Source organism: Cnephaeus nilssonii, assembly GCF_951640355.1.
Source record: "Cnephaeus nilssonii genome assembly, chromosome: 8".
Lineage (NCBI taxonomy): Eukaryota > Metazoa > Chordata > Mammalia > Chiroptera > Vespertilionidae > Cnephaeus > Cnephaeus nilssonii.
The window spans coordinates 23,099,147-23,124,663 of NC_137079.1; the positions used below are offsets into that span (position 1 = coordinate 23,099,147).

General features: G+C 41.7%; 1 protein-coding gene and 1 pseudogene across 4 annotated transcripts; one reads left to right on the forward strand and one right to left on the reverse strand.

Annotated features, from left to right (window-relative positions):
* The first annotated feature begins 373 nt into the window (after positions 1 to 373).
* Positions 374 to 24,666, forward strand: ASH2L (ASH2 like, histone lysine methyltransferase complex subunit). Of its 3 annotated transcripts, none has more exons than XM_079779426.1 (16): positions 374 to 583; positions 1,264 to 1,330; positions 1,462 to 1,607; positions 5,971 to 6,059; positions 6,335 to 6,429; positions 9,711 to 9,806; positions 10,640 to 10,735; positions 12,453 to 12,528; positions 14,675 to 14,768; positions 15,758 to 15,975; positions 17,719 to 17,886; positions 18,583 to 18,776; positions 20,225 to 20,317; positions 22,461 to 22,559; positions 23,776 to 23,835; positions 23,938 to 24,666. In XM_079779426.1, the coding sequence occupies exons 1-16, from the start codon at positions 396 to 398 to the stop codon at positions 24,043 to 24,045; spliced, it is 1,887 nt and encodes a 628-aa protein (XP_079635552.1). In that variant the 5' UTR covers positions 374 to 395; the 3' UTR covers positions 24,046 to 24,666. The 3 variants fall into 3 exon arrangements, with proteins under 3 accessions (XP_079635552.1, XP_079635550.1, XP_079635551.1); XM_079779424.1 differs by having other exon boundaries at positions 379 to 583; positions 1,264 to 1,282; XM_079779425.1 differs by lacking the exon at positions 374 to 583 and adding an exon at positions 590 to 1,174.
* Positions 11,306 to 12,441, reverse strand: LOC307104525 (large ribosomal subunit protein eL8-like; annotated as a pseudogene). The gene has a single exon. The product of its transcript is annotated as a large ribosomal subunit protein eL8-like (transcript).
* Positions 24,667 to 25,517: the final 851 nt, after the last annotated feature.

The window sequence follows — 25,517 nt, forward strand, 5'->3', positions numbered from 1 at the left end:
ATTGAAAGGTGAGAAACGTTGGCAGTGCACACCCACGTAGCGTCCCAGTCTGCAGACAGCCTGTGCTCTCAAGGCATCTCACCTGCGCGGATATTTCCAGTTTTAGCCACGAATATGCGCAGCATCCGCCCCCGGAACGGAGTAAGTGCTGGAGGAAACCCCATTAATATGTCAGCCTCCTTAGCCCTCACCTAGCTTTGCTGGTGGCTAGCCGAGCCTCGGTGCCCCGCCCACTTCTGTCAGTCCCGGGACCTTAAAGCGGGCCGGGAGCGCGCCTTACTCCGGCAGCCAGTGGGCCCACCAGGGGCCTTGACTATTTGAAGATTACAGGGGCAGGCTGCAACTCGCGCGAGACGGCTCTCGTATTCTCGCGAGAAGTCTAGGAGGCGTCCGTGATGGCGGCGGCGGGAACTGGACCCGGACCCGGAGTGGGTACAGGACCTGGCCCAGCAGCGGCCGCAAATGCAACAGCGACGGAGGAAGGGGAGACGAAGCCGGTGGTAGCGGCAGCAGCCGCTCCAGCCGGAGAGGGGACCTCTGCTGCTCCAGCAGCGGAGCCCGGTTCCGGAGAGGCCGAAAGCGGGTAAAACGCCCAGCAGTCACTGGAGGGCGCGGGGAGGGAGGCCCGCCCCTCCTGGAATCCCGCGGCTCCCGGGAGTCCTCCCGCCCGCCCCTTCCGAACCTGGGCCCTGCCGCCAACGGCTCGCCCTGCCCCCTTCGGCACCGTAGTCCCACCCGCCGCTTGGCCCGTCCCCTCTGAACTGGATCTCAGACCACGCCCCTGTCCGCACCTTTTAAGGTCTGTGAGAGCCTAGTTTCCTGTCCTGTCTCTGGTCCTTGCACCCCGGCACGGGGCTGGTAACGCAGTCTTCTAGCAGGAGCCCCTCAACTATCCCAGAGAAGAAACCACTTGGGCTTGCCAGGCTGGAAGAAGTGGCGGCCCTTCTGAAACGGAGTGGGAGAGCTGCACGTGTGCGAACCTCCCCCAGGAGCAGTTCCATCCCACGTGGATTTGTCTGTAGGGCTGATGCCATCCCGTGTGGATTTGTCTGTAGGGCTGATTAGGCTTCCCTGTGGCCATGGGCCTGCGTCTGTCTGAGCCACATTCTTCCTAACCCAGGGCATCAAGCCTGAGACCGGGCTTAAGAGACACAGCTGAGGGTGAAGTTCACCGGTACTTTGATCATTATCTTGGGAATAGGCGTTTTGAGGTTTGTTTCTCTTGAACAAAAGTTTTACTTGAGTGCTTTCCTTGTCTTTCAGGGATGCGAACTCTGTTGATGTAAGTGGTGGTTTGGAGACAGAATCCTCTAATGGAAAAGATACACTAGTACGTAGTTTTGAATGTTTGAATGGCAAAATAGGGTGGTTTTGTGTGTTTTGTTTTTTTTTTAGTTTTTAAGTGAGTCAAAAATACAATAGGTCAACTAACTTGATTCACTAATTGCTCTCTGGACACAGGAAGGTGCTGGGGATACTTCTGAGGCGATGGATACTCAAGCGGGCTCCGTGGATGAAGAGAATGGCCGGCAGTTGGGAGAAGTAGAGCTGCAGTGTGGGATATGTACAAAATGGTTCACAGCAGACACCTTTGGCATAGATACCTCGTGAGTATTTTTGTAGTTTTGCAAGAATCGCTTTGTGAAACAGTTCTCAACATGTTCAACAGTTTAGTAGCCTGTAGGCAAGTATAAATGTATAGTTTTTTCCAGTGTCTCCTAACCGTTGTTTAGTGAGTGGTAGGATTTGAATCAGGAGTTGTTTTAATACCCTGAGCAATGTTTTCTGTCTACTGAGCACAGCCCTAAGAGGTACAATGATATATATTATCCCTGCTTTTGAGTTTCCAATCATTTTGAGACAAAACCATGCAACTACAAAGTATTATATAAACAGAATTAAGACAGTATCATTTAAATTTTGTGGGTGTTGTGGATTTGGGGGAAATATAAGGGTTGATATACGAGGTGGACAAAGCATGATGTCAGAAATTTGAGATGACCCTCCATGCCTGAGCCATCCTTACTTTTGCTTCTAACTCACTCCCTTTAGATATCCTGAGTTCTCCCATCAGCAAAACCTATTTTTAATCTTTCGCCTTTTTTAGTGAATTAAAATCATTTTATGGTGGATTGAGAAAGAGAGGCTTCTTTCCTTATCAACATCTAGCAAGTGACAATTACTGACTCACTGTCTACGGGAATGATTGTTTTGCTGGCTCTCTCTGGTGTTCCATATGGTCCATATAATACAAGTAAATTTAGACAAGACTATCTCAAAATAAGTCTGCATTAATAAATTAATTTCTTTGGGTGGGATTGTGAAGAAATACCCCCATTTGTAATTTGTTGAATGCTTGCTAGTTAAAAAGTTATAGTGGGTTTTAGAAATGCTAATGGTCCAGTTAACATGTGACTGGGTAGAATGTTTACAAAAGAAAGGAAAGTATTGAAGGATCAGGAAGAAGGAATTGGTAGAAAGATCATTAGGGAAAATAAATTAGCTAAGCAAATCGTCACTTAGGAAAGACCTAAAATCTGGCCACTTTGGCCAGAGAGGGTTGGTTTAGATAGACAGGACCTAGGAAAGGAAATTTATCGGGAGAGAGAACTTGGAGCAATCCAGGGAAGAATCAAACCACAGTTCACAGTTTTGGTAGAGACCAGTTTGTACCTGAATTTGAAAAGTTACACCTAAAGCCCAACTAAGTGTGACAGCTTATGTTCTGCGGCTGAAAAAAGCTGCTCTAAATACCTGGTTGTGTTTTAATTAAATAACTATATACCTACCTATCTCTGGTATGAGGCTTTGCTTTCTGTAAATTAGTTTGTTACAACAGGCTGTTTAATAGAAGGTATTCTAGAGAGGAATAAAGGTAAGGGTATTTAATCTTAACCTTCATAAGAATGTTTCTCAATTTCTTGAGTGGTGGCAATGAACACACATTTGGGAACCTTCTTTTTGAGGCTACCTTAAGCTAGTTTCAGCAGAGTCCAAGATAAACTTGCCTTTATTTTCATTTCTTCTCTTCCACCTTAAACCAATCTTTTCTTTTTCTGTTACTTCCTTTTTTAAAAAAATGTGTTTTTTATTGTTTTTTAGAGAGAGAGAGACATTGATGTAAGAGCGAGATTTCAGCTGCCTCCTGCAAGCCCCCTGCCAGGATTGAGCCCACAACCTGGGCATGTGCCCTGACCGGGAATTGAACTGGTAACCTTTCAGTGCCCGGGACGATGCTCCAACCAACTGAGCCACACCGGCCAGGGCATCTTCCCTGTCTCTTAAATCTGAAGTTACTACTTGGATCTTTTAAACTCTTATAGACTAACTAGTGGCCTGGTGCACGAAATTCGTGCACATTAGAAGGAGATTAATTAGAGGAAATATTTTAATATTGCTATTTGCCCTTTCTCTATAATAGAAGTGTCAGAGATGAAAGAAAATTAGTAAAATGTATATGAAAATCTTCCTCCTGTCAGAGTCTGGGACGTGTCGCGGGACCCAGAGTAAAGACCCCGCCCACCCACAGTGCCTCAAAATAGCATGAGACCCAGACCCAGCTGGCCCCACCCTTGTCAAGCCCGACAGGCGGGGGGTGCAGCTTCAGGTCCCCTGGGCCGGCGCTGGTGGGGGGCGCAGCCTCAGGTCCCCCGTCAAGGCCTGCCGGGTGGGAGGGCACAGCCTCAGGGCCCCTGTCAAGCCCCACAGGGTGGGGGGGGTTCAGCTTCAGGTCCCCCGTCAAGCCCTGCTGGGTGGGGGGGGCGCAGCCTCAGATCCCCTGGCCCAGCGCCAGGTGGGGGGCGTGGCCTGAGGTCCCCTGTCAAGCCCCACCAGGCAGGGGGCACGGCCTGAAGTCCCCCGGGGCGGGGGGCGCAGCCTGAGGTCCCTCAGCCTGGGCCGGGGGGGCACGCCTTGAGGTCCCCCGTCAAGCCCCGCCGAGTGGGGGACACAGCCTGAGATGCCCGGTCAAGCCCCATCTGGTGGGGGGCGTGGCCTGAGGTCCCTGCTGATTGCTCATTAAGGCTCATTACGGGAACTCAGCCTCCACTGTGGGTGCAGCCATCTTGTGTTACGGAAACCCTGCCTTCGCTGTGGGCACCGCCATATTTGTGTTGGCGTGATGGTCAATTTGCATATCCTCTCTTTATATAGATAGATTACCATTTGTAAAATTCATTTGGTAATGAGGCAAGTAATGTTTTGTGACTTCTATGTTTTCTTCTTGAGTAATTATTTACTTTTTTTTCTTTTTTAATCCTCAACCGAGGATATTTTTTGCCATTGATTTTTAGAGAGAGAGAGTAGAAGGAAGTGGGGGTGGGAGGGAGGGAGGGAGGGAGGGAGAGAGAGAGAGAGAGAGAGAGAGAGACAGAGAGAGAGAGAGACAGAGACAGACAGACAGACAGACAGACATTAACTGATTGCCTCCTGCTCGAGACCGAGCCCCAACTGGGGCCAGGGATCAAACCTGCAACCGAAGTACATGCCCTTGACCAGGAATCGAACCTGAGACCCTTCAGTCCTTGGATCAATGCTCTAACCACTGAGCAACTGGCCAAGGCATTATTTACATTTTTAATCTTTTAAAAAAATTTTAGTATGTTTTTATTATTGACTGTAGAGAGAGAGAGAGAAACATTGATGTGAGAGGGTAGTATCAATTGTGAGCCAGAAACCTGGGCATGTGCCCTGACCAGGAATTGAACCAGTGACCTTCTGGTACATGGGACAATGCTCAATCAACTGAGCCACACCAACCAGGGCTTTAATTAATCTTTTTATACATTCTGTCCACCCTTTCCAACAATGTTATTAGCATTTTAAAGAGATATTTAGAGGTCTTTAAATACAAATAGTTAAAGATATTTGAAGAGACTACTTTGTCTTCTTCCACAGTTCACTTGACATACTCTTTTTAGATACTCAAAAACTGTAATTAACCCAGACAAAGCACCAGAGAGAACCTTTCAAATGCTGAATTAGCCACTATGGTGGATAATGTCTTATTAAATATTTGTGATAGAAAAATCCAGGTATTTGTAAAAAACACAAATTCTACTTTGATTTTTGTGGACCATTTTAACTTTTAAGATTATATTAATACTAGTGGCCTGGTGCACGAATTCATGCACATTGAAAGGCAATTAATTAGAAGAAATATTTTAATATCACTATTCACCTTTTCTCTATAATAGAAGTGTCAACCAAATTCACAATTGACAATGACAGATAGAAACACACACATGCGATTGGCACCAGCGAGAGCTTTATATGTATCGCGCATGCATGAGTCAACTTAGCCTTTTATAGATGTAGAATAAACTTGCTTAATTAGACCTGCTTTCTGATTTGCTAAACTTTTTCCAGCCCAGTGAAGCACCCCAACTTCTCTTTCAGGTAATTGTCAGCAACACAGCAGTAAATATCAACACAAAGCAGATTATTATTGTAGATCACACAGGGAGAACAAAGGGTAAAATATTTAACTGCAGCAGTGTTTGACTATATTCTGCACAGTGACAAAACCTGAAGTCATTTTGAAGGTCCACCATTTCTTCTTTTCAATCGGGTCAAGTTTCTAAGCTTTCTGAATCTCCATTCTCCAGCTAATGAAAAGAAAATAGGATTCCACCAAGTGTCCCATCTACCTACTCCAGGACTTCTGTGAGGATCAAATGAGATGCGGCATGGGAAAACGCTTCACAGACATTTGGTTAAAGTGTGAAATGTTTCCCCCTGGCTATAAAGTTGTGTTCCTGGGCTGAAGAAACTGCAAGGAGGCTAGTCGCTAGGGAGAGGAAGCCAGGTTTTGCTATGTGACGTCATTACCCAGACAGTTGGACACTTAGCATATTAGCCTTTTATATATAGATATTCACATTACTGTGTAACTTTCACTGTTGTTTTACTTCTCATAAAGAAATGTGTGTTCATAAGTTCACTAAGTTGTACAATTTGACTGTTTTACAGATCCTGTCTACCTTTCATGACCAACTACAGTTTTCACTGCAATGTGTGCCATCATAGTGGGAATACCTATTTCCTCCGGAAGCAAGCAAGTAAGAACAAAGTGTTCTGGAGTACTGCAAACGAATTATCCTTTAGTTAGCTGGGAAAGAAAAAGGATTTGGGCTTAGCAGAATCAGGAAACCTTTGCCTGGTATCTGGTGAAAGTTGCATCGAGGTTTAGTTCTGAATAATTGCTGTTGTCTGTTTTAGATCAAATGATGACTCTACTTCTTGTTATTTTGTTATTTTGTAGACCACATGGTTGAATATTCTTTTGGTAATAAAATCTAGTGTCATAGATAACTTTTTCTTTTTGTTTTGATAGACTTGAAGGAAATGTGCCTTAGTGCTTTGGCCAACCTAACATGGCAGTCCCGAACACAAGATGAACATCCAAAAACCATGTTCTCCAAAGATAAGGTAGAGATGCAATTAGTGTAATTGCAATTAAGCCAAAAAATCAGGTGGAACACCTAAATAACTCTTTCTTAAAATATATTTTTTATTGATTTCAGAGGGGAAGGGAGAGATAGAAACATCAATGATGAGATACAATCATTGATTGGCTGCCTCCTGTATGCCCCCTACTGGGGACCCGGCCCACAACCCAGGCATGTGCCCTGACTGGAATCAAACGGTGACTTCCTGGTTTGTAGGTCAACACTCAACCACTGAGCCACTAAGTAAATTTTTAAATGATGGAGTTTATTTTGTGACCTAGTGTACATTCATACCTACCCACTTTTATTTAAAACGAACAAGGTTCATCTAACAAAGCTTACCCTCTGATCTTTTCCTTCTACACTCTGACATTTTCTACGCTGGAGTATAGAATAGTTCTGACCTGTAACCTACTAGAAGTTTGCAACCTACAGTTTGAAACACACTGATAAAGGATGTGTAGTGAGATCAACATAGTCAGGATCATACTTGGGCAAGGGCTTTAATCCTGTAAGCTACAGTAGTCAGCAGAGAGTCCTCTCCCACCTCTTTTTCCTGCGTTAAAAATATTTTAAATAGAGGTGTGCTGTGAGAGACTTGTTTTTTTCTCTTAGTTTATTTTTCCCAATTATTTTGAAATTTTCAAAATATAGAAAAATTCAGATAGTACAATGAGCATCTGTTTATTCTTCACCTAGAATTGCCAGTTAATATTTTGCTACATTTGCTTTATCTCCCCATATCCATATTACCCTCTATACTGTATGAGACTAAATTATAGACATTATACTTTACCCAATATTATCTCAACCACAATATGGTAATCATTCTAAAAAAATTTAACATGGATGCAAAATAACTGGTTAATAATTACAACTTATATTCTTTTTGTTTATGCTTTTTATTTTTTTTTAATTCTAAAAAAAATTATTATTTTTTTATCCTCACCCAAGGATATATTTATTGATTTGAGAGAGAAAAAGAAAGAGAAACATCGATAGGCAGTTGCCTCTCATATGCACCCTGACCAGGAATCAAACCCACAACCTTTTGGTGTATGGGGCATTCTAACCAATTGAGCCACCTGGCCAGGGATACAACTTGTATTCTTTTATATACAGTATGCAGAAGTGGGCAAAAGTAGTTGCCTACCCAGCTAGATAGCTCTGCTCTGCACCAGGACGGTTGGCTCCCTCCTGTACTCTGGTGAGACATCTTTAGTGTTTCAGCTCAGCCTGGAAGACAGTTTTCAGTGGAAAGGGAAAGTGTGCTCTCAGAGCCCAAAGGAAGCTGGCTTATATGGACAGAAGTCCCCATCCGGTTCCCTGATTGGTCTGTCCCCTTGCAAATGAGGACTCCAAATCCTTGCAGTTTGATTGGTTCAAAAGGCACTACCCTGATTGGTCAGAATATAGCTGCTGTGGTTGGTCGGAGCTGCACTCTTCTGATTGGATGGGGAAAGCCTCAGTCCTATTGGTTGAAATGGGATTACAGAAAACCTTTATAAGGGCTGGCTCAGATAGCAGAAACACAGTCTCTGCAGGCTGTTCAGTGCAGGCCTCTCCCTGAAGTGCAGTTTGTGTGAGAAGATCCTGTGTAGAAATGACTGCAAGACTTTTTTTTTTTTAAGCCCAGTTAACCAGGAGGAGCCCTTCACATTTCTTAGTAGGTATCTTCTTCCTCTGGGTTCACAGCATTTATCTGATTATTTCTTCATGATTAGGCACTGATTAATCATTTTTGGCTGGAATATTATGTAGGTAATGTGTGTTTTTCTATGAATCACATCAAGAAGCATATCAAGATACTGATTTGTTTTATTATTGGTGATCCTAAATTTGACTAATTGGGTAAAAAGGAGGTATCTACCAGATTTCTTCTTTCAAAAAGAAACCTTTTTTCTTTGTAATTAGTAACCTGTGGCATAATATATCGAGATTGTGTGAATGTCTTGTTCTCCTAGACATTTGAAGTGGTGGTTTTAGCAACCATTGATTATCCAGGCCTGCATCAGTTAATAGAATTGGTTGTAAAACAGAATACATTTATTGGTTGCAATTCTTCTATAAAGAGTTTTCCTTTCCCCATCTGTTTGTTTTTTTTCCTTTAGGTGTCACTGTGGATTTGTATATTTTTATAGTTCAGTATTGGACTTCAGATTTCTGTATTTCTGATGCTCAGCTTTGATTAGTGTAGTCCCATCCAGGCTGACTCCTAAAACACTATGTCCCTATAGTTTTTGAACAGTAAACTATTCCGGGCTTCCCTTGTAGTTTCCCTGATTCAATCCCAGTTCATTTAGTAATGATACGGTTTTCATTAAAGTAAGTCTAGTGGGAGATGTTAGTGGTGGACTCTAACTCTGGTGGACTGTGGAAGAATGGTCTAGAAAGGGGAAAGTTGATGCCAGAAGATCATACTCAGGCATTGTTTTAGTCTTGTGTGCTAGAACTGGCGAGGACCATGGTCAAGGCAGTGGGGATGGAAAGGAGGCCTGATTGGTGAGAAATTTCTGAAAATTTAAATTCTTTTTCCCCCAATATATTTTTATTGATTTTAGAGAGGAAAGGAGAGGGAGAGAGATAAAAAGATCAGTGATGAGAGAGAATCATTGATTAGCTGCCTCCTGCATGCCCCCTACTGGGTACCGAGCCCACAACCCCAAGCATGTGCCCTTGACCGGAATTGAACCCAGGACCCTCCAGTCCGAGGCTAACACTTTATCCACTGAGCCAAACCAGCTAGGGCTAAAATTCACTTGGTGACTGATTAAATGTGAAGGTTATACAAGAAGAATCAAGGATGATTCCATGGTTTCTTGCTTGTGATTTTGGGTGATAGGTGATTCTAGTATTAACAGCAAGAATGAAAATCTGCAGAGCAGATTTATGAAGTAAGATACAGAGTTCTGTTGTATTCATAAGAATGTTGAGGTGCCTGTGGGATGTCCAGATGGAGATGTCTCAAGCAGGTAGAAACAGGAACTTGGGAGAGAGACTTATTAACTTTGGAGTCATCTTTCAGATGGCAACCAAGATTATAATCCAATTGTATTGTAACGTCTGTGTCGCTAAGATTTGTATATACTTGTTTGAAATTTCCCACAATCTATATGTTCTTTGCATGCAATTATATATTTTTTAATCATTAAGACTAAATGTGTATTTTTCTCTTAATTCTGATGAGGTCTTGGAAATGTTGCAGTTTCCTTTATTGTGAGCATAACTTTGAAACCAACTATATTTTGTTTTAAAAATTAGGATATCATACCATTTATTGATAAATACTGGGAGTGCATGACGACCAGACAAAGACCTGGGAAAATGACTTGGCCAAATAACATTGTTAAAACAATGGTAAGTAGATGAAAATTGGATGCAACATTTAGGTATTGTTCTTTGTACAAATTAAATTCTCTTTAGTTTCACTGAAATAATGTTATGACTAAGAAAATGAGAACAACTTAGTATTAAATCTTGGAGAGTGCAATATAACTTATTGTCAATTTTAATAGTTTTTACACAAAATCAGTGAGTTACATATTCTATCTTATTGTGCTGCATCACTTGTTTTTTTATGACACTGAAACCTTTGTCCATTGCACTCTTGCAGTATAATTTTATATTGAAATTGGAGACAATTTTTTCTTTGATTTAAGAAAACTGTTCTAAACATTATTGTCCTTAGAATTAAAGAGCATTTTGGGAGGAATCAACTGCAAGCTGTTAACAGTGCTTATCTCTCTTAGGTGGAGGGAGAGGTGGGGATTTTGAAGCACTTTGGCTCTCTCTTTTTTTTTATCCTTACTCGAGGACATTTCCATTGATTTTATAGAGAGAGGAATGGGGAGAGAGAGAAAGAGAGAGAGAAACATCGATTCATTGCCTCCCAACCAGGGATGGAACCAGCTGCCTAGCTATGTGTCCTGGCTAGGAATCGAACCTGCAACCTTTTTGGTGTATGGGACGATGCTTCAACCAACTGAGCTACCCGGCCAGGGCTGGCTCTCATTTTTCTAGGTTTCACTGTTTTAATTTTTTAATGATCAGATATTAATTTTTTAATCAGAGAGAAAAAAACAATACTGTCTCTTTTGGAGATTATACCTAAGAATTAGAATTGGTGGTTGAATATTCAGTACTTCTTTTAAGTATAAAATTTCAAGTAATAATAAAATGTTTCCTTTTAGAGTAAAGAAAGAGATGTATTCTTGGTAAAAGAACACCCTGATCCTGGAAGTAAGGACCCAGAAGAAGATTACCCCAAATTTGGGCTTTTGGATCAGGTACATTAATATGCTTTATATTCCCCTTTTGATTTGGGCCACTTGGAGATAGGGAATCCGCCACATGTAACACACTGCCGTTTACATGCCCATAACAGGGTGGGCTCCAAATAAATCATTATTGGCACATGTGGACAGACAGAACACTAACTTAAACCAGGTGACTAGTGTTTTAGTTCTGGTTGTTCCCCAGAATGTTACAACTTTACACATATTATTCTTACATTTTTTAACTTTAGTTTCCTCATTTGTAACGCAAATATGCCATTCCAAGTTATTTTTTAGTTTTCTAGCTCAAGTTTTGCTCTTAAAAACATTCATTATTGTGAAGAAAATTTTCTTATGAAGAATTTCTGTTGCATCTAACATAACATGAGGAAAAAGAAAATTTCCACTCTATTAATATTTGGCATCTCAGGAAGTCAGATCTTCTTAAAATGTTTCATTTGCCAGCCTTGAAAATTCAAGGTTTCACATGGAAATTCAGATTTCAGTGTTTTTTTCTAAAGTGAAAAGATGTGACTACGCTGGGCCTGAATTCCTCCAGGGACTAAGGACATGGAGCTTGGCACTCCAATTTGCCATTGCCCCACCATCACTCCTATCCCCTGATTGCCATTCATCATCCTTTTTTTTTTTTTTTTTTTGAATTTTCATTACTTTTATGTACAGAAAACTCAACAGTGCACACTTAGCCCAGCTTGGTGGCCAGTTCTTGAGCCTTGGTCTTTTCCAGCTTGGCAGTGTGAGCCACCAACTTTGGGCCCAGGACCCAGTGAGGGCAGATCTCTTTTGGTCATAATTGGTCCAGATAGCTTCCACCAGCTTAGCCAGAACTCCTTTGTCTTCCAAGTTAGCCTGTATGAAGGCGACGGTGGTGTAGTCTTCCTGTGGACTAGGCGCCCAGCCTGCCCTTCCCCTTGATGATGCAGTAGGGAACCCCCGTCTTATGGCACGGGGCACCAGGAAGACAAGCAGCTCAATGGGATCCACATTGTGTGCATCACTACCAGCTGGGCCTTCTTGTTCTCCACAGGGTGTGACAGTGTTAACCCCTGCTCCAGAACAGGTGGCCTCTTGGTGGGGTCATCCCCTTGGCTGGCAGCTGTTTTCTCAGCCCTGGCCAACAGTCTCTGCTGCTTCTCTTGCTTTACCTCTGGTCTGTACTTGTGGGCCAACTTTAGCAGTTGAGTAGTAGTTTGGCAGTCCAAGACCTGGGTGAACTGGTTAATGGCGGGAGGCACTTGCAGACGCTTATAGAGAAGCCCTTTGCTGCTGTAGCCGAATGTAGCGGGCCACTCGGCAAAGTGGGTGAGGTCTCTTTGGGGCTGGATGTCTTGTCCAGTGCTAAAATTCTTGGGCCTTTTCTCGAACAGGTGATTCACCACCTTCTTGGTTTCCTGTGCCTTCATGACAGCAGGACGGGCGCCATCTTTTTCCCCTTAGCTTTCTTTCCTTTCGGCATCTTGGGCAGTGGGAGGAGAAAGAAAAAAAGGGAATTGTCTCATCATCATTCTTAAACCGCTTTGATTGTTATACTTGACCTGTCTTACTTGCTGATCCTTGAAGCATCCAAGTTAGGGACTACTGCAAATTTCAGAACCTAGGATGTCAGTTTCACTTCCCATTCTATTAGAATGTCTCCTGTGTTTTTGAGCATTGCCAGATTGGTTTGGTTAAATAGTTTCCTATCATAATTGAGTATTTTTCTCCCTAGGATCTTAGTAATATTGGTCCTGCTTATGACAACCAAAAACAAAGCAGTGCTGTGAATACCAGTGGGAATTTAAATGGTAAGTATTTAAATGTTTCATTGATGAAATTTTTGTAAGCTGTTGAATCCATATGTGCCTAGAATTGGGCATTCTTTTAGTTGACTATTAACTGGATATTTACTAAAATGCTTTAAAGTCCTAAACTCAATTTTTAGGAGCTAGCCAAGGTTGTGACAGATGGTAGTGGAGAACTCTTTGGCACTTAACAGCACAGTTTGGTCTTAAGTGAAACAGATGTAGCATAAAGGTACAATTTTAAGGTTGGATTTACTGTGTTTTCATTAGACTCCCCAACTGTATCTTCATAACTAACAATTTAGATTCAGTTGCTCTCTATTCTTTTTCCTTAATTCAGTTGTTATTTAACAGACTTCTAATTTTCTTGCCCTGGAACTTCAGCTTATTTGCGTGACAGCACTATCTGTATTGATCACCCACTATAGCATGGTTATTCTAGTTGTAACCCATCTAATAGCAGAAATACCCTTCATTACTAATGGTAATCTAATGAGAGTTGGGGTTGCTGGTGGTAGCTAGCTATTCATTGGACACATGACATCATTAACTTGTTTTTGGAGTGGTCAGCATCTTAAATATGTAATCATTTCCTCTGTTATTAATATTCTATGATTGGAAATAGCTAAGTGTATTGTTTATCTTTTTACACCACCCCTCCCCCCCTTCATTGTTAAAGTTTGACATATACATGGTACCACTTCTGTTGTTACAGGTGGAGCCTCTTTTGGAGGTGAATTCCTCCTCTGTCTTCTTTCAGCCTCTCAGACTTAAGTATTTTGTGGTTTGAAAAGTGCTTTTTTGCTGAGTTGTGGTAGAAGCTAAAACTAAATTAAAATTTCAAAGCATTGTGAAAATGGTGGCAGTAGCATTTACTATGAAACAGTAGTTCCAGTTTAATGTTAGTAATTTAAAGCTTGTATGTTGTCATATTCTGCCTAACACGGCCACAATTGGTTTGTTCAAGATGGATCTAAAACTTCTCTCTTAAAATAATTAAAATGCAAATGACAATAAAAATCTAACAGTTTTGATTAAGGTTACTCAAACTGAGATACTAATGTTGCAACAGTTTAACATTAAACCTTTTATGAGAAATAGGAATCACATCTGATGTGTTCATAAAAGGAAGTATTGCATAAGCCTGGTCCAGTATATGCAGAATATGACCTGCCTTCAACGTCTCGATCCTTTTTATTGCAGCAGAATTGCTGATAATTTCCAAGCTTGCCCCAAATTAAGATACAGTACTATATGCAGTTGTTTACATAAAGGTGTTTTCCTGCAGTTTAGGGACATTTTCTGGAAGACAAACTGAGAGGAATGACGGCATTGGACAAAATGTTTAAAGTACCTATTTTAGAAATATACAAGGTAGTATTTCTTGTGGCCCTAGTATGTAGCTAAATTTTTTAAATTAAATATATAAATTATCTTTTAATATTTTCTCTTAATTCCACAAGTCAGGTTAGTCCAAACTGAATTTTATGCATGGTACAATTCTAATTGTAAAAATTGCCTACTAAATTTAAAGCCTTCTGTCTTAAATTTTTGTCGTGTGCAACCATAGTTGAGGCAGCACTGGAGAGAAACACCTTTTTAGTACTTCTGTTTTCGTTTTCCATGTCTGATGTACTTTTGTTTTGTTGGATATTCAAGTTAAGCGCTTTTGCAGATATTGTGCCTTTATTGTGTTTATGGAATATATCATGTGTAGTTCAAGCAAGCCAACGTCTACCTACAGTGAGGATATTCTCTCTTTATGGATGCTTGTATTGACTTGGATGGGAAAAAACAGCTTTATCCATGCAATTGTTTTTAGCTGTGGGTGTTCAGAATCTGAATGAGTAAAAATGCATTTGTGTCACATCCTAAGAAAGTGTCCTAGTAGTTGCAGTTCACTAAGAAAGGAAAGTTGAAAATGTAACACAGGTTCATTTGAGCTTACTGCCAGAACCCAGTGTTCTTGGGCCATGAGACACTCAGCACGTTCATGCAGAACCAGGGAGAAATCCAATCTGCTTTTGGGAAGGAAATCCTCCTGTAATGTGACACAAATGCATGTTGGGAATGTTAGTCCCCATGGAATTTGTGTCCACACGGTGCTTCTATCACAGCTCATTGAAAATAATCTTCCTTCTCTTCAAAGGGGGAATTGCAGCAGGAAGCAGTGGGAAAGGAAGAGGAGCTAAGCGCAAACAGCAGGATGGAGGGACCACAGGGACTACCAAGAAGGCCCGGAGGTGGGCAGAAAACACTCACCTCCATTCACCATTGTTAGAGTATTGTTTGGTGCTAGCAAAGTCCGTCCGAGGGAAGAGCCATACATTTCAGTAGCTCAGAAGTCTGAGGTTTAAAAAGTCTGTCCTTTTTTCTCAAATCTTGAGCACCTTGAGAGGTAAAATAACCCCAGGCTAGGTATCCTGATTTACAAACTTGGTACTACATGAACCAGCCTCAGGGCAGCACTCTGTTGAGTAAGGCATTTTGAGAAAAGTTAGATGGGGGAGAGGGAGTGAAACCAAATATTGAACACTGGCTCTTTTACTCAACACATGCGGGCGGATCCCAGCATTCTCGTGTTTTCATATTACACAGTGTTTTACATAAATGTTAAAGGCACGCCTTAAAATTAAATACCCATTGCATTTTGAAGTTATTTATTACATGTTCTTACAAGCTAATATCTTTTTAAAGTATGATACTTTGTAAAACGTTTTTTGTACTCGTTTAATAGAACTTATCTGGCCAATGGGTAAAGCTAGCAATAAAACTACGGGTGCACAATGTGTTAAGCTTTTTGCCTCTTTCCTTCACTTTTTTCAGTACTGAGGTGATGAAATCCAGGTCAGTTCTCATTTAGATAATAGATAGTAAGTGCTCATATTACTGAGTTTCTGTTCATTAGTTTATAATAATAAATAAACTAAGGAAAATTGCCTTCGTTCCTCTTCTCCCTTTCTTCCCTATGATGTACTAGCTCAGTATCAGAGATTCAGATAACCCCTACAGACAAGTGACCAAAACTATTTTGCTAAATAAAGCAGATCCTTTTCATTTCTCTGTTTTGCCTGCAGAGGGCAGGATGGTATATATGAGTAATGAAAAGCATTTGTGAAGTTGCTTGTGTTCCAGCTGAAATCTAATAAGTTAGAGGCCTTTCTTACAGAATTGAAGGCATTTGAGCTAGAGGGGGCTTTAGTTTCTTGATTTTATTTTTTCCTTTCTACAGTGACCCTTTATTTTCTGCTCAGCGCCTTCCCCCTCATGGCTACCCCTTGGAACACCCGTTTAACAAAGATGGCTATCGGTATATTTTAGCGGAGCCTGATCCCCACGCCCCTGACCCTGAGAAGCTTGAACTTGACTGCTGGGCAGGAAAACCTATTCCTGGAGATCTCTACAGAGCCTGCTTGTATGAACGGGTTTTGTTAGCCTTACATGATCGAGGTATGTAAACTGTTAATGTTCATGTTAGACCCAGTGTTACCCTAACCTATTGTCATCAGCTTTGTCCAATCTAGAATTAGATATATGTGTCAGTCTATAGCCGCTCCTCCACACCCATCTCTGGACTCAGCCGAATATGTAAGAAGTAATTTCCTTTTTTGTCTCTTACAAGCTCTAGCCATTATATAAACACATACACACACATGTATACACATATACACATAAATATAGTTTGTGAAAACTTTCTATTTTGAACTAATTTTAGACTTACAGTAAAATTGCAAAAACTATAGTTTCCATATATTCCTCATTGAGCTTCCCCTAGTGATAACATCTTACCCAACCATAGTACAATGATCAAAACCATGAAATTGACATTGGTAAAAGCTATTAACGAAACTAAAAACTTTACTTAAATTTCAATAATGCCTCTTTTCTAAGATCTCACATTGCATTGCTATTTCTCCTTAGTCTCTTGCAGTTTTCAACAGTTCCTCAGTAGTAGCCTATTTTTCATGACATAACACTTTTAACTGTATTCATCAGTTATTTTATCCAGTATTTCTCAGTGAGGATCTGTCTTTTTCTCATAATTAGACAGGTTATGGGGTGTGTTTTTTTGTTTGTGTGGGGTGTTTTTTTTAAAAACACTACAGAAACGAGTCCTCATTGCATCACTCATGGAGTTCATGATGTTAATATGTCTCCTGATGGCTTATGTTGACCATGATCATTTGGTTAAGATGGTTCTGCTGGCTTTCTCTACTGTCTTTCCCTTTATACTTAGTAAATAACTTGGGGAATGGTACTTTGAGGCTATACAAATAACTTGTTTCTCTGTAAAGTTTTATGTAGTAATTTTAGTATCGTAACTAGTGGATCTTATCTGCAGTGATTATTAATGTGGTGTTTGCCTAATGATTTTTTATTTTTTCCTTTCTCCAATTATTTACTTGATTATATCAGTATGGATTCATAGATACTTATTTTAATCTGTGGGGTGTACTTTCTTTTGTTGCTTCAAATAGCATTATCATTTGGAATGTGAGAGTGAGCTTATTTACTTTAAAAATATTTTTTATTGAGGGATATTCTACAAGCTAAAGTGACCAGTACTCTTCAAAATGTCACTGTCATGAAAGGCTTGAGGAACTGTCCCAGATTGAAACATGACAACTAAATGAATTGTGGGATCTTGGATTAGATCCAGGACCAGGAAAAGGATATTGAGTTGGTAATTGGCTTATTTTGAAGAAGATATGTTGATTAATTAATAGTATTGTAAAAATGTTAGTTCTCTGGTTTTGATCGTTACATTATGGTTATAGATGGTGTTAACATTTAGGGAAGCTGAATGAGGACTGTACTATTTTTGAAAATCTGAAATTATTTCAAAGTAAAAAGTTAAGTCTTAAAGGATGGTTTATTCAAATCAGGATTTAAACACATTACAATTGGGGATTTAAACACATTACAATTGGTTTGTTATATTTCAGGGAATAGGCAGTATAATTAATTTAATTTGTCCTCTTCAACAAATAATAAAACTGGATTACCTAACAACTTTCTTCCTCTCTTCTCATCTTTGTCTTGAGATTTTTAAACTCCTGAACTAATATTTCCGATTCCTGACCTGATGTTCCTGATCTTTCACTGGGGTGTAAGAGACTCATGTTTTGTGGCAGTTGTCTCCCAGTATCTCAGATAAGTTGCAGGCCTTTGTTTTTATCTCCATCTCTGCAGCTCCCCAGTTAAAGATTTCTGATGACCGGCTGACTGTGGTTGGAGAGAAGGGCTACTCTATGGTACGGGCTTCTCATGGGGTCCGGAAAGGGGCCTGGTACTTCGAAATTACAGTGGATGAGATGCCACCAGACACTGCTGCTAGACTGGGCTGGTCTCAGCCGTTAGGTAAGCTGTGGTTATAGTATGGACAGTGAAGCAGGTAGAGAGGTATAAGACTATCTGGCTAATAAGTTTTACTACTTTGGAGCCTATCAAATTATGGACATAAAATTGAGTTCCAAAGGGCTTAGGCAGTTGCAATTCTTGGAATCCTACCTAATAAAATAGTAATTTGCAAATTGACTGCACCTTTGCTACGCCCAAGCCATGCCCACCCGCCAATCAGGGTGAGTATGCAAATTACCCAACAAAGATGGCGGTTAATTTGCATACGCTGAGGGAGGGAGGAGTGAAGACTGAAGACAACTTAGAAGGAAGAGGGAGGAAAAACGGAAAGCAAGGTGGCTGCCCGAGGGAAAGCCCGGGCGGGGCGGAGCGGGGCAGAGCGGGGCGGGCGGCAGTGGCGCGCAGGTGCAGGCACAGAGGCCGCTTGCAAGATTCTTCCTGCAAATGGGCTACTAGTATTTTTATAATTCTTTGCTTGTGAGAAATAGTCTATAATAATAATCTATAATAATAAAAGGATAATATGCTAATTAGATCGGATGTCCTTCCTTCCAGACAAAGCTGTAGCGGCGGTGGGGGGCGGGGACCGGGGATGGAGTCCTTGATGACTCCAAATAATAACATTTTTTTTCCTTTAGCAAACCAGAAATTGGGTTGCAGTCTTCTGACTTCCTGTATATCTTTTTCTGGGGATAGGTAACCTTCAAGCTCCCTTAGGTTATGATAAATTTAGCTATTCTTGGCGGAGCAAAAAGGGAACCAAGTTCCACCAGTCCATTGGCAAACACTACTCTTCTGGCTATGGACAGGGAGATGTCCTAGGATTCTATATCAATCTTCCAGAAGACACAGAGACAGCCAAGTCGCTGCCCGATACTTATAAAGATAAGGTAAGTTTGTCCTCCTGAAATATTCCTGGGTTTGCCGACCAGTACCTGCAGCTGTAGCCTGTGGCCTCCTGTAATGTTGACCCACCATTCATATTTTCCCCAACATTTCATTATAAAAATTTTTAGTCATAAAAAAGTTGAAAGAATTTAAAAGTCTTCGAATACCCATCACCTAAATTCTATTAACATGTTATTTTATGCATTTATTCTCCACCCACCCGTCCGTCTGCCCATCCATCCATCCATCCATCCATCCATCCATTCCTCTTTAATACACTTCAAAAGAATATTGCAGACATTCACTCCCCACCAAATACTTCAAGATGCACATCATTAGCTAGAGTTCAACCTTTGTTTAGTTTTTTCTTTTGATATAAAGTTTACATAAAATGAAATGTACAAATTTTCACTCACTGAGTTTTAAGTTTGCCCCAAACCCCTGTTGAAACATAGACTCTACCATCACGGTGGGAAGGTCCCTCATACCCTTTCCCAGTCGTTCCCCAGTCCCACCTACACCCCATAAAGGCAACGACCTCTCTGGGTAATTTTAAGAAATTTTTTCCCCATCATATTTCTATTCTATAGGCCAGTGATGGGCAACCTTTTGAGCTTGGTGTGTCAGACTTCGCCAAAAAACTGAGCATAACTCCGGTAGTGTGTCACTGAGGAAAAAACATTATTTCGCAAATGTTTCATCCTCGGCATGCGGCCGCTGGCCGCGTGTCATCAGAAATGGCTACGCATGTCAGTGCTGACATGCGTGTCATAGGTTCGCCATCACTGCTACAGGCTTTACTTGTTCTTGATCTTATGTAAATGGAATCATGCAGTATGTTGTTTTGCATCTGGATTTTGTCATTTGGCATACTGCTTTTGAGATTCATCTATGTTATGTTGTTGTGTTGTTCTTTACTACAGAATAGTATTCCATGGTATGAATATGCCACAATGTGTTTATCCATTTTCTATTTTTTCCAATTCTGTTGAAAAATAATTAACATATAACACATTCATTTTCCTGTTGATGGACACTTGAGCTCTTTTAAGTTTGGGGCTGTGCACATTCTTGAACAAATCTCTTTGTAAACATGTTTCCATTTATTTTGGAATAACTGGGTTATAGGGTAGTTTTATATTTATTTTTATGAAAAACTGCCCAACTCTCCATTTCCACCAACCATATGTGAGAATTTTAGTTGCTCCACTGTTATGGTGAGAGTGTATATGTATTTAAATGTATGTGTTTCCTCAAAATTTATTAGTAAAGCTTTTTTTGAAAATGTTGAGACCTGGTACTTTTTAAGGAGCACATAGTTCAAAATCTAGCAAAGCTAACTCTGCAAAGATTTTTAATTTCTGTTGCAGAGCGCATGACTCAGTGCTATTTGTGTGATGTTGCTGATGCTTCAATGAGCCTTTTTTTCCTTTCTCTCTTGGTTTTCAAGGCTTTGATAAAGTTCAAGAGTTATTTGTATTTTGAGGAAAAAGACTTTGTGGATAAAGCAGAGAAGAGCCTAAAGCAGACTCCCCATAGTGAGGTGAGTCATGGTCACAAAAACGTCAGAACTAGGAGACCTTGAAGATTGGGACCAACCCCCTAATTATAAGTGAGGAAAATGAGGCCCGAAGGGGAATAAAGGGATTTTTCTGCTAACAGAATAAGCTCACACTCTGCCTATTGTGTTTGTGCCTCTTTCTGTGATACCATGCTGTTGCTATTAGAGGGATAACCATGGTTCTTTCAGGGACACTAGAAAAGGTAAAAACTGGTCTAACAAGGAAATCTACAAATGGTTGAGGAAGCAAGTCGGAGATGGTTATTCTTTATCAGGAGAGGTACCAAGAACAGAGGGAGGAACACTGGAAGAGGAGAGGAAAGGAGAGACCTGGCTGTGTGAGTGCAGGCAGCCAGAGCTGGAATGGCTCTTTCAGTGTCCTCTAGAACTTTCCCTACCCCCCATCCCAGGGTTGTTGGGGACCTGTCTACGCAAGGTCATAGCACAGTTAAAGAAGGGCTGACAAATCTGGACCAGCCACAAGGGCCAAAAATAAAAGGGGAAGGGAAGGAAGGAAGTTCTGAGCTGGAAACATTTTTCTATAAAAATGCTGTGAATGCACCTGAATCAATAATAGAAACTAATATAGGAGAAATTAAAACAAAACTAGGGTTCTAGTTGAAAAACGAGTAAAGGGAAGCAGTTAATAGATCTAAGGATGATACAGCCAGAAAATACAGCAAGTCCTCGAGTAACGTCATTTTGTTACACTGATGAAGTGCAGTAGAAACTTCACTCAGTTATATCAATTAGCCAGTGGTAAATTGGTTTCAAAATGTATTCCACCACAGTTCCAAGAACCTATCGATGATGTTAAGTGAGGAATTATTGTACAGCCAGAGAGAAGATTGCTCTTTCTGGGAAGAAGAGATAGAAAGTTACTTCAGAAAAAGGAACCTTTTATTTATTTATTTTTAGAAGTTTGAATTTTTAAAAATAGTATATTGATTTTTAGAGAGAGACAGGGAGACCTTGATGTGAGAGCACAGCATTGATCGGCTGCCTCCTACACGTCCCCTACCAGGGATTGAGCCTGAAACCCAGGCATGTGCCCTGACTGGGAATCGAACTGGCAACCTTTCACTGCATGTGATGATGCCCACCCAACTGAGCCACACTGGCAAGGGCAAAAAGAACCTTTTCTGGGGAGAAAAAAATTATACATACATACATACATATATATATATATATAAGAATAAAAGGCTAATATGCAAATTGTCCCCTCAACTAGGAGTTCGACCAGGGGTGGGGCTGGCCAGCCAACCGCCCGCAACCCCTTCCCCAGGTGGCCCCATCTGATAGGCCCCAATTGGGCAGGCCGGTCAGACCCCACTCATGTATGAATTCATGTACCGGGCCTCTAGTATACACATATATATCTTCTATATTAATAATAGTGGAATATGCAAATTGGCCAGGGTGCCCTCATGCAACGACCAAACAGCAGGCTGCGTGGGTCGGCCAGGCTGGCAGGGGGGGCAGTGAAGGGCAACCAAATGACTGAACAGCAGGCTGCGTGGGGCAACCAGGCTGGCAGGGGGGGCAGTGAGGGGCGACCAGGCAGGTGGCGGGGCGGGGGGGCAGTTGGGGGTGACCGGGCTAGCAGGGGAGGGCAGTTAGGGGTGACCAGGCCAGCAGGGGAAGGCAGTTAGGGGCAATCGGGCCAGCAGGGGAGCAGTTAGGGGTCGATCAGGCTGGCAGGGGAGTGTTTAGGGGGTGATCAGGCAGGCAGGTGAGCGGTTGGGAGCCAGCAGTCCTGAATTGTGAGAGGGATGTCCCAGATTGGAGAGGGTGCAGGCTGGGCTGAGGGGGACCCCCCCCCCCCCCCCCCGCTGCACATGCACAAATTTCATGCACCGGGCCTCTAGTAATAAATAATAGTATAACTGGTAGAAGTGGCATAGGAATGCAGAAAGCAAATGTGAACACCAACTAGAATAGTGCTTGTAAATAGGTGAGAAACTGATAATATGATGTTATTACACAAGATATATACTATTCTTGGAATATGTTATCATCAGTATGGTGGCACAGCACTTCTAAAGGGTGCTCCAAGTGAATTCTTTTTTAGTGTGTGTGTTCTGTTTTTAAATTCAAAAGTAAAAGCGTGCTTTTTTCCCCCCAGATAATATTTTATAAAAATGGTGTCAATCAAGGTGTGGCTTACAAAGATATTTTTGAAGGGGTTTACTTTCCAGCCATCTCATTGTACAAGAGCTGCACGGTATGTACCATCTGTTCATCATGTGGACAGAACTTAAGAGAAATAGGTAAATGGCAGTGGTCAAAGAGCCACTGACTGAGTTCTAGAAAGAAATCTGAATTGCCTAAGGGAGATGGGAATGTTTTCTGACTGTCACTGTTCCAAAAGTAGTTGGGTGTTTTACGAAGCATTTGCTTAGATCATGCAATTAGTGTGCCCCATATTTGTCCTTTGAATGTACTGTGTGGTAATGTTATTGTTCAGTGTAATAGCAATAAACTATGTGCATAAATCAGTTTGGTGTTATATATGCCATGATAGCCTACCATCGTTAGTTTGTAACTGTTGCTATATTGATTTTAAAATCCTTTATAATAAAAGCCTAATATGCTAAGTGTCCAGTCATCTGGTTGGCCATTGAACCAATCAAAGCATAATCCTAATATATAAAGAGCCAGGGTTCGTAACTTCCAAAACGACCAAACAGATGACCGAACGCCAGGCTGCATGTGCAGCAGGCTTGGGTGGGCGGGGACTGGCGAGCAGGCTGAACTGCTGACCTCTCAGTCCCTCTTGGGTCACAGGCACCGTGGTGACCCAGCACTGACTGCCACTGCCAAGATGGGTGTGATGTGATTGGTCAGGGGGGCCCACCACGCCCCACAATTGCCCCACAGAGGGAGGCCCAGGGTACCCGGCTGGCGGCAGTGGGTGTGGCCTCCCTCTGCGGGGCGATCAATTGTGGGGCTCCCGGACTGTGAGAGGACACAGGCTGGCCTGAAGGACCCCTTCCCCCAAGTGCATGAATTTCGTGCACCGGGCCTCTGTGTGTGTGTGTGTGTGTGTGTGTGTGTGTGTGTGTGTGTGTGTGTGTGTATGTATGTATAAATCAGTATGAAGGGGACTATCATTAGAGCCTGTTAGTTTTTTCAAAAAAGTGATTTGGAAAGGTAATGCCTGGATGTTTCCCATGTACTTTTAGCCTGTTAATTAGGCTCCATGGAACTAAAATAAGAAAACCTTTATATTATAAATAGAAATCAACATGTCTATTTTACTTACCTAATTCTTGATGGTCATTAAGGTGTTGACCAATTTTAGCAATATTAATATATATCATTGTTCCAGTTATACCCTGAATGTCACAGCTACCTTCAAAGAGAAAAATGTCCCATTAACTTTTTCACTGTATACTTACTTTGTTTTGCCATGTCTGCTTGAATTGAATTTATCCCAGGTTTCCATTAACTTTGGACCATGCTTCAAATATCCTCCAAAGGATCTCACTTACCGCCCTGTGAGTAACATTAAAAATGTCCACATGCATCCTCAGCATCTTTGTAACTTCTTGCTGTAGTTATTCTAATCACCTCCTTTCTGTTTCTCATTCCTCCCACAGATGAGTGATATGGGCTGGGGCGCTGTCGTAGAACACACTCTGGCGGATGTCTTATATCATGTGGAAACAGAAGTGGATGGGAGGCGGAGTCCTCCGTGGGAACCCTGACCAGGTCCCTCTTTCTTTGCAGACATGGACTTTCTGGGGAATGATATTGGGGGATTTTCTTTTTGTTTTTAACTGACAAACGTTATCCCGAAGATACTGCAAACATAGCCTCTGCTGTTAGCAAGGTAAAAGGCTGGGTGGGACTGGGAGAGACTCCCTGCCCTTCAGTACTCTCCCTGCTTCTAGTGACTGCTTTCATTTTGTGTGCGATATGCCAACTGCTGACCCTAGAATCCCATAAGCTCCCTGTGAAACTGGTGCTGTACCACGTTCCCCACTACTGGGGCTTGTTATCTTATTGTATTCTCTAGGGAGTGGATAATGTTGTCCAAGTAGCTAACTTATTTAGAGACTTTTTCCCCTCTGTGGGCATTGACTCCTTCCCACCTGATTTGCAAGGAAGGTGGGCCTGTTTCCGAGAACAGCTGGAATCAGTGGCTGTGCATACCAAACCGATCTAAGAGCTCTCATTTGGGTGTGGGTTTGTTTGTTATTAATTTTGAAATACACTTTGAACACTGGGATCTCTGAAATTACCATGCCTCCAGAACTGTAATTGTGAAAGGAACTCGCTTGCAGCTTTAATAATTAGAAACTTTTTCCAAATAAAACTTGTGATCACGCATGTGTGGCATTTTGCTTTCCTCTTGGTGACAGAGCTGGAAATGTGGGCAGTCTGAGGAAGGGTAGCCAGCAGTGGAGGAAAGAGACAGGCTTCTGACTTGTACCTCAATCCCTCTCCTATTGCTTCCTTTCTCTCCAGCCAACTCAACCACCCCCTTTACCCTGTGAAAAAGAAGATTCTCAAGAGGTGAAGAAGGGTAAAGGGTTAGTGGTCTCCCTCCAGTTCAGGGTCCTCAAACTTTTTAAACAGGGGGCCAGTTCACTGTCCCTCAGACGGAGGGCCGGACTATAGTTTAAAAAAAACTATGAACAAATTCCTATGCACACTGCACATATCTTATTTTGAAGTAAAAAAACAAAACGGCAAAAACACCCGCATGTGGCCCGCGGGCCATAGTTTGAGGACGCCTGCTCCAGTTCTTCTCCTTGCGCATGTGTATTAATACGTGCAGCTTGTTTTCCTGCCTTGCTTCTCTTCCTTTGTGTAGCTGATGATTAAAGGGCAGTTTTCAGAAACTAAAAAGTAGAATGTAAGAATGACTGTTTCCTTAGGGTCCCTTTTTTATACATCACTGGCAGTGCAGCCCTCCCAGGATGGCCCTAAACTCTCCTGCATGTACTGGAAAATTCCTACCTACGCTAACAGGTAGAGTGGTTCACCACCAGGTAGTAATATGTTGTCAGGAATCACTATATATTAAGAAATTCCCCAAGTTTCAAGTGACTGTTGGTATCTTAACACAGTAGTTTTGACTGATAGGTTTTTTTTCCTAACTAGAAGACAAATATATTAATTTGGGCCATTCCACATCTCAACAGGAAACCTAACACTGAATCAGTATGATCTT

Coding starts and splice junctions, on each gene's coding strand:
- ASH2L (XM_079779426.1), top strand. CDS start 396: ATGGCGGCGGCGGGAACTGGACCCGGACCCGGAGTGGGTACAGGACCT. Junction 584..1,263: donor TCCGGAGAGGCCGAAAGCGG/GTAAAACGCCCA, acceptor CTTGTCTTTCAG/GGATGCGAACTCTGTTGATG. Junction 10,736..12,452: donor AATTTGGGCTTTTGGATCAG/GTACATTAATAT, acceptor TTTTCTCCCTAG/GATCTTAGTAATATTGGTCC.